The sequence below is a fragment of the Etheostoma spectabile genome, chromosome 6, assembly GCF_008692095.1.
Source record: "Etheostoma spectabile isolate EspeVRDwgs_2016 chromosome 6, UIUC_Espe_1.0, whole genome shotgun sequence".
NCBI classification, from domain to species: domain Eukaryota; kingdom Metazoa; phylum Chordata; class Actinopteri; order Perciformes; family Percidae; genus Etheostoma; species Etheostoma spectabile.
The window spans coordinates 22081355-22090880 of NC_045738.1; the positions used below are offsets into that span (position 1 = coordinate 22081355).

The 9526-nt window shown below is 39.3% G+C and overlaps 1 protein-coding gene across 1 annotated transcript in view; it reads left to right on the top strand.

Annotated features, from left to right (window-relative positions):
• Nucleotides 1–505: 505 nt before the first annotated feature.
• nipal2 (NIPA like domain containing 2) overlaps nucleotides 506–9526 on the top strand; it is a 39478-nt gene continuing 30457 nt past the window's right edge. The window contains exon 1 of the mRNA XM_032518028.1: nucleotides 506–773. Coding sequence (XP_032373919.1) covers nucleotides 690–773 — 84 coding nt within the window. The 5' untranslated portion in view covers nucleotides 506–689. The remainder of the gene's footprint in view (nucleotides 774–9526) is intronic.

The following is a 9526-nucleotide window of genomic DNA, read 5'->3' on the forward strand; positions in this document are numbered from 1 at the left end:
TTCCAATTAGGTTCTTAAATGTAGCTCCTCTTTTATTTACCTTTGATTGAACTGATCTGAGTCGGGGGACAGATTAGGTTATGGGACTAGGAGTAGGCCACAGCACCTCTGATTACTGATTTCAACCTTGGGTTGTCATGGTTTATGACCAATAATAGACATCATAAAGGCTCTTTTAAATCAGATGTGTGGTCCAGCCATCTGGGAGACTGGAGCCAGATGTCGCTGTCATCCTGAATGCGCCCAGCAGGAGGCAACATGTTTATCACCGACTACATCAAACTGGTTTACACTTCGTAATGTTGTACATCGGAGCAGTTGATCGAGAATGAATACGGACAAAGTGGGTCTAGAAACAGATATTGATGAGATGTTTTTCATTAGGCAGGCTTTTTGATATTTTAGTATCGTCTATTAAACCAAAAGGCATAGCTTTTAAAAACTAAAAACAGTACCCCAGATGTATTAACAGTTCAATTGAGAACTTGCATTTTTCCGACCGCACTTGAAGTAAGCACAAACTCCTGATCCGCCTCGCAACAATGAGGAACTTTTCCTCTGACGCGACAGGGACGTGGGATGCATGCGAATGCGATGGGATGGAAGCGGAAAAACATGTGAAGAGCATAAAGAGGGAGTTGTGAGCAAGAAATATATTTTTCTTTTCCTTATCAAACGATAAGGAAAACATGGCGAATTCAAGTTCTTTACATGCGGCTCCTCAGGTGACCTCTCAGCCTCACAGCGCCGACATCCTGGAAAACCCTCTCCAGGTAAGGCAGGAAGTTTCACTTCCCAACTGCTCATGTAAAGGAGAAAAGCTTCGGCAGATACTAGATGGATGCATTATAAAACCACAAATGTATTGTGAGATATACCAAATTCAGGCTTGGCTACACACATTTTAAGAAAATAGGCTAATGCTTCCTAAAAATATTAAAATGAAGACAAAAATAATCAATAGGCTACTCTGCACTATCTCTATAATTATCTCTGGAGAGTGCTGGTTATAGTGTTTTTAGCCTATTTCTATTGTGGATGAGTTATTTCCTTTGCTTACTGTAGCCTATGTCAGAATCAGAATCAGCTTTATTTGTCAGGTATGAGGACACATACAAGGAATCTGGAACATCATAACTCACAATGCACATACACATACAAAACAACCAACCAATAAATACACACTAATATATACACACTCTAAACAGAAACAATATAGAGGCAAGAGTGCAATGAGGAGTGCAAAGCATGCAGGAGTGAATTGTGATAGTTATTATTTAAAATGTGAAGCATGGTGCAAAGGATGCTGGAATAAATAATATTATGTTATTATATTACAATATGAACAGTATGAACAGCTCTGGAATAGAGAATGATGAATAAATAATAAATAATAAGTGAGATATGATAATGGTGATGTAAGTCCTGCTGAACCAGCTTTACTGCAACACGCACAACTGAGACTTTAGAGATAAGAGGAACGTTTGTGCGCTTTTTTGTGTGTTGACCCATGACATGGTGCTCTTTGGATGCTAGTGGTCCCCTAATACTGTATCTGAAGTCTCTTTTATATAGACCTTAGTGATCCCCTAATACTGTATCTGAAGTCTCTTATATAGACCTTAGTGGTCCCCTAATACTGTATCTGAAGTCTTTTATGTAGACCTTAGTGGTCCCTATACTGTGTCTGAAGTCTCTTTTATGAGACCGTAGTGGTCCCTAATACTGTATCTGAAGTCTCTTTATATAGACCTTAGTGGTCCCTAATACTGTTTTTGAAGTCTCTTTAGTAGACCTAGTGGTCCCCTAATACTGTGTTGAAGTCTCTTTATAGACCTAGTGGTCCCTAAGCTGTATCTGAAGTCTCTTTTATAGACCTTAGTGGTCCCTAATACTGTATCTGAAGTCTCTTTATATAGAACTTAGTGGTCCCCTAATACTGTATCTGAAGTCTCTTTATATAGACCTTAGTGGTCCCCTAATACGTATCTGAAGTCTCTTTTATATAGACCTTAGTGTCTCCCAATACTGTATCTGAAGTTCTTTTATATAACCTTAGTGGTCCCTAATACTGTATCTGAAGTCTTTTTTAATAGACCTTAGTGGTCCCCTAATACTGTATCTGAAGTCTCTTTAATATAGACCTTAGTGGTCCCTAATACGTATCTGAAGTCTCTTTATATAGACCTTAGTGGTCCCCTAATACTGTATCTGAAGTTCTTTTATATAGACCTTAGTGGTCCCTAATACTGTATCTGAAGTCTTTTTTAATATACCTTAGTGGTCCCCTAATACTGATCTGAAGTCTCTTTTATGTAGACCGTAGTGGTCCTAATACTGATCTGAAGTCTCTTTTATATAGACCTTAGTGGTCCCCTAATACTGTATCTGAAGCTCTTTATAGACCTTAGTGTCCCCTAATACTGTACTGAAGTTCTTTCCCAAAATTCAGCCTTAGTGCAGAATTACTTCTTTTATTGTAGCTTTGAGGGGGGGGGGGGGGGGCAAGGTGGAGACTGGGGGTGCGGCCACTTTGCTCATAAGAAAGCCATGATGTTTCTTCTCTTTCTCATGGGCGTGCAAAGCAGAGAAAGTGGAGATAACCTTGCCCCTTATGACCTTATAAGGAGCAAGATTCCATATCCGCCCATCTGAGCTTTCATTTTTTCAAAGGCAGAGCAGGATACCCAGTGCTCGGTTTACACCTGTCACCATTTCTAGCCACTGGGGGACCATAGACAGGCTGGGGGAACTCATATTAATGTTAAAAAACCTCCATAAAATGAAATGTTCATGCCATGGGTCCTTTAAACTCAATTTGGAGAAGGAAAGAAGACAATAATGTCCAGGAGGTGATTAAGTGAATCTGAAAAAAAATCTTACATAACCTCAGCCTCCAGAGCCCTTTGCGTAATGAGCGCTCAGGATGGATGAGGAAGCCAGAGATCTATCAGAGTTGGCACCTGTCAGAACCATTTTCTAAAATGATCATGACTAAGTAGTAGTGTTGAAAGGCATTTTTCTTTCCTTTGAACAGACTACGCATTAAGTTGAGTATGTTGCTAATATCTCATGCGTGCCCTCCTACTCTCGTATGCAGACACGCATTCTCCTCACGCTCGTCTTCCCCTCTGTGTTTCTCTCTTTCTGCCATGTTTCCTCTGTGTGACATTACCAGTGTGTGTGTGTGTTTGGGGGGGGCAGAGAGACAGAGAGTCACAGAGGCGGAATCGGAGGCGTCAGTAATGAGTAATGGCCCATGGGTGGGTTGTGAGAGAATAGCTCTACTGTAAGAGTCCCGAGCAGCTGGCTAATTGTCCCAGCTACCCACCATCCCAGTGAACATCCCCGCTTCCAGGGGACAATATCTGTCTGTCTCAAACTTTTAACTGCGTCCCAGAGTTGAAAATGTTTGCACTGGTGGACTGAAACTGTTGATGTTACAGCAGGACACCAAAGGTTTTGGGAGATTGTCCCATTGGTTAGCTGACTTATTATGGGATGAGAACATAGAGCAGAAGTTATCCACATGTCCCCAAGATAAAAAAAAAACTGGCTCTGGTGATGCACGTTGGAACATCTCCATCTCCATCCATGGTTTATCATTTCAGTGTGCTATCTGGTTAAGGTTTTTTTTATTGCAAATGGATCAAATTTGTGCAGAATTTGCTTGAAGAGCTCCCGTACTACTAAAGACCACATTGCTAGTTTCCATGGGATGGGAAGAAAGTGGGTGAAGCAAACTGTTTATTAGAAATAATACTACAATAAAATCCCTGTAGGGCTGGGAATCACTAAGTAACACAATACGATATTATTATGATTTTTAGAAAAGTGCGATATTCTGCGATATGTTGTAATTTATTACCTTAATTTACAACGTCAAATTATGTCCCCAAACATCTTTTTTTATCTATTAACCCTTGTGTTGTCTTCCCGTCAACCATGAAAACCCCCCAGTTTTGGTCATTTTTTTTCAACATTATTATCACTTTTTCCAACATTTTTGACACTTTTTTTGATGTTTTGGGTGTTTTTTCCAAAGCTTTTTGATATTTATAATGTTGACATTTTCAGTTGATTTCGACGGCCCATTTTTTGTGACAAAATTTTCTTTTTTTAACTTTGAAAGAAATTTGACCCAAGGACAACATGAGGGTTAAGAATATGTAGATGTAATAAGATGTGTTCATCTCAATTAATTTCTATTGCTGCAAAGATGGGATTGACAAACTGACCAACACTGTCATGAAAACGTGTCATAAATGTTGTAAAAAAGTTAGTCACGTGCAGTTCATATAATAAAAGATTGAATCTTGGCATCCATGTACCAATACAGTATTGCAATGCTGTATTGATCCCCTATCACCCCTAAAACACTGTGCAGAGTTAATATTTCATCTTTGGAGCAAGTCAATTTTTCCTACCTGGCTCCATGTATCTGGACGTGGATATTCACAATCCCCAGAAGATTCATGTCAATTTCTTTAATGATCCCCTGTTAGTACTAAATGTGCTATTTGCAAGCCAAGATACATGTCTTGTTCGCAGGAAATATGAAAATGTAATTTTCATATATATGGCATTTTGCCATATAATTGGCTGAGTACAGTCTTGTTCCCAGGCCAGTAAATCATTTATTTCAAAGACCCCATTGCCCTTCCTCTTCTTAGCCTGACTACTTGTAAAATTAGCAGAATTATTAGTATTCTCTTCATCATCTCCAAGATCTTTGTATGATTGGATGTACTGTGCATTATTTTTGCAAGTTTGATGCAATCTATGAGGGACCCATTGAGGACACTTGTGAGCATGTCACTTAAATTTTCTGTCAGGCCAATAATTTGCACATTGTGATGTAATCTAACAGGGTTGACGGTAACAATTATTTTCAGAGTGATTATTTTCTTGATTAATGGATTTGTTGCCTGGTCTATAAAATGTTCGAAAAATGTTTAAAAGTCCATCAGTGTTTCCCAAAACCCAAGATGCTGTCCTCAAAGGTCTTGTTTAAGAAGCTGGATTCAAAGAATATTTACTTTTTTTTAATTGAGTAAAGCACTCAAGACGATTAATCAATAATTAAAGTAGTTAACACTCATGTTGTCCTCAGGTCAAATTGACCTGTTTTCCTATATTAGTGTTCTTTTTAATTACCCAAAATAACACGATTGATTCCTCTTTGGCAACTACAAACCTCTACTTTCATTCATTTTGGGGTGTCTCATTCAATTTTACAGCATTTGAAAAACAAATTAAAGTGTTTTTGAAATAGTATTGAGTAAAAGTTGATATATTCCAGTCAGTGATTATCCATCAACATCCATTCCTTTAATTTTTGTCTAAATAATTCCTAATTTCACATAAGGTATAATTTCCTATAAATGAGATTAACTGACCATAAATTTCAAAAATAACTGTAAAACTAAAGTTAATAAGTTAGTGTTACATAGTGTTGAAAACATAAAAAAGGGACAAAAAAGGGACAAAAACGTAAGAAAAAGTTTAAAAAATCAATAAAAAGCATCAACAAAAGTGTTAATTTTTAATTTTGAAGGGAAGACAATACAAGTGATTAATAGTTGACTACTTTGCAGCGCTATACTCTAACATTAACAAATACCTATTAAATATGATATCATATAATAATGAGGATTGCCAACATAAATAGTCCATCTCTGTCCTTCTCTCTGTATGGTTCTCTTCCTCGTCCCCTCTACGTCTCAGAGCTGCTTCTTCTGCACCATCACGTCTGAGCAGAAACTGCCCGGCTTCATCCAGAGATCAGCCCATCCTGGGGTGGGACAGATCCCCATTGTCAGTGGACACAAAGAGCCACGCTGTCTATTTGTCCGTCCCTCTGTCTTTGGGTCAGTGTCCTAGCGAGGATGAGGAGGATCAGTGCTGTCAGTTGCTTCAGCTTTAGTTTACATTCAGGCAGGAGATGCAGACTCACATTACAGCTATACATGCTTTTCAGATGAGTCCAGAATCCAAGTACACGCTTATGAAAAATTTCTTGTCAGTAAAGTTGAGTGTGTTTAGTATTACATGGATGATAAATGTCTTTGAAAGGTTAGATGTGTAAAAATACAAATTAGGTTTCAGGTAAAACATTTGTTGGTTGTATTCAGGGTCGGATGCTCAGTCCCGTCCTGTAATACACCAAACCCCATTTTTAGTTTTCCATGACTTATGTAAAGTTTGTACCTTACGGGTGGGAAACTTACCGGGAAAAAATGTCTAAAAAGTCCAATTGACTTTGTCTCTGACATGTATGAAATAGAATTTACATATGCTGACTGCAATTTGATTTAAAAGATACAAAGGTGGAGTAATTCCACCACATGAACATGCAAATGCAGTTTCCAGACTTTTGCGTCTCTTGATACTGCATTCATTTCAAATAGAACAAAGTCCTTCACAAAAGTAAATTTACTAGAAGTAATACCAAAAGAGCATTAAAAAAGAACAAGCACCAACATGAGGACACTAATTGTTGGGTTTGGGCGACAGTCTAATACCTGCGCTCTTTTCCTACGAAGCCACGCTGTTGTGACACCTGCAGAATATACTGTAGCTTAGCATCGTCTTGCTGAAATTAGCAGGGACGTCCCTGAAAAAGACACTGCTTGGATGGCAGCATGTTGCTCAAAAACCTGAATGAACCTTTTAGCAATAATGGTGCCTTCACAGATGTGCATGTTGCCCAGGCCTTACTAACACACCTTCATACCATCACAGATGCTGGCTTTTGACCTTCGTGCTGATAACAATCTCCATCCTTTTCCTTTTTGGCCCGGAGGACATGGTGTCCATGATTTCCAAAAACAATTTGAAATGTGGACTCGTCAGTCATGCACAGAGAAGCCGGCAGCATTTCTGGGTGTTGTTGATATATGGCTAAACCACGTGGATAACTGTCGAAATATAGATACTTAAACGTACAATGTGTTTTATTTACTGCCATTTGGGTTCTCTCAATCAAAACAAAGAAAAGATGGAGCAACACTGTCATTGCAGATAGTTTCTCCTGGTTAGGATTCCTTCAGGGCTGACCTAGCATGCCAGGCAGACACACAGCTGACAACCTTGCAGGTGGATTCATCATAAAATGAAAATCCCCATGTAAAGTACTAATGCATATAGTAGTTAAGTAAATGTACACAGTTACTTTCCACCATTGCATACTGTATATGTAGTGGCCTAATATTTCCCGTGCAGCTGTCCATCATTGTTCAAAGCCCGCCCTGACAGTTTGATTGGTCCAAACAGCTCTGGTTTGAGCATAGTTGCTCCACAACAGATCAAGTCCAGACCGAACTTCCCCAACCTCAAATGTTGTGGGCGGGGCTACAGGCTACTGAGCCTCTGTATATGGACACGGCGTTTGTCTTTTGTACTACACACCCGCTAGTATGTTTTTTAGGGGAAAGTACTGTACATGAACAAAACACATGGTTAAAAACTGAAATATGGCTCAGTGGTAGAGCGGGTGCCTGCCAATCGGAAGTTTGGTGGTTCAATCCCTGGCCCTGCAGTCCCATGTCGAATTGCCCTTGGGCGAGACACTGAACTCCAAGTTACCCCCGATGCTGTGTCTGTATCTGATGAGCAGGTGGCTGTTGTATCAAAATACATGGTATGATCAGACCTAACATTGATATTTTTGAGTTTAGACTGTACAGCTGAAGAAAGTTATTAAACTCGCTTGACTGCAGTTGTCTCCTGTTTGTGTCGTCATGACCTTTTAAGTGCCAACTCTGGCAGCAGCTTTTAAAACTAATCATGCTCTTTTCTGTATTCTGTATTATTGGGTGCTGTGTTGTATCCCAGTTAAGCTGTCAGTTCTGTAGTGTCAATTCTTTTCTGGTGGCATTTTGTGTAACTGAACCCCCCCCCCGTCACAAATTAATTGCATTTTGACAAAGCTAAAAGAAAGCTGGAGCATAATTAGCTTTCTCATGTCAAAAAGGTCAGAAACAATCTAACAGTTACTTTCCACCATTGCATATATGAAGTGGCCTAATATTTCCCATTCAGTACAATAAAGTCTAATAAAAAAGAAAGAAAAATCAACAAAAAGTACAGTGCAACACAGGGAGCTTTGTGGTGTAAAGTCTCTTGCTTTTCTTAGGTCAAGTGTGTAATGTTTGCTAAGTAAGCGACCAGCTAAAGGCACTCCCAATGTGCCAGCCACGCCTGCCTCGCCTGCTTTGTTTGCTCTTCCTGTGACAGGAAATCTCTTTCCTTCCCTCTGCCTCTCTCTGTTAATCTTCCTCTCACACACTATCTTGTGCGGCTTTGTCTTCCTCGGTGGGTAGAGCATTAGGCTCCCGCTGGCTTGGTGATTCCTGCTGTGACCACCCGTACACTGCATATGCATGCGCCCTCTCTCCCATCAACACTTAGACAACATACAAATAAACCTAAAATATAACAACTTACTGTAATTAGATTCAATTCACTTGCTGGCAAGCTCAGTCTAATGTGAATGAATCCAATGAAAGGTGAGATGAATCCCTCCTCACACTTCAAATTGCTACATCTCCTGTGTGAAGTCTGTGGAATAAACTACCCTCAGGCTGTACGTCTACCACATTGTACTCCTAACACACTGTTTCTCTCTCTCGCACACACACACACACACACACACACACACACACACACACACACACACACACACACACACAGATTTGCATGCTCAGATTTAAATGGTTCACGGCAAAACGTGTCATACTTAAATTTGTGAAATCCATAAAATAATAAACTTTTCTTATTACAAACAATAACAAAAGATGGGAATCATTTCAAAAACGTTTTAGCTACATATTATCGATTGCTAACGTTAGCTCAAAACACTATTCAAGTAACAACTTTCGTTGAGTTTGATTGCTAGCTTGTAGCTAAGCTAGCAGTCATTTCAAAAACGTTTTAGCTATATTGTTGATTGCTAACGTTAGCTCAAAACGCCCTTCAGAGAGCTGCCATCTTTTCCAAAAACCTTGGAGTGAGATTTTGGGGGGGCCAACCCATATTTTGTTGCGTACAAAGAAATTTCTTTGGCTTTTTCAGCATCATTATCCTTCAGGGTTTAATTAGTATTTGTTATGTATGGGGGGATGGGGGCCCTGTTGAAATATATACCATTAAATGGCACTTTCTGGAGAGTTTTGTGCAAAAAAATGGAAAAATCAAGTCTTACATGATATGTTCTTATATGATATACATGATATAATCTAATGTGCAAAACTGTGGGGTTAAGAGCCTTTGTATTGTTGTAGTATCAACAGGTATTAGGGCACTTAGCATTTACATTAATGCTAATCAGTCATCACTTGATTATACATTGTATTACCTTCTTATGATATAAGAAGTGGCCCATACAATGTGCCAAACATGATGAGCCACACGAAGAGAGAGTGCAGCATATGCCAGTAGCAACAGCTGTGAAGATTTGGGTCTGTGGTGAACAAATTTCCTTTTCCCATTCTCTCTCTTGACAACCCCCTCCCCACACACACAC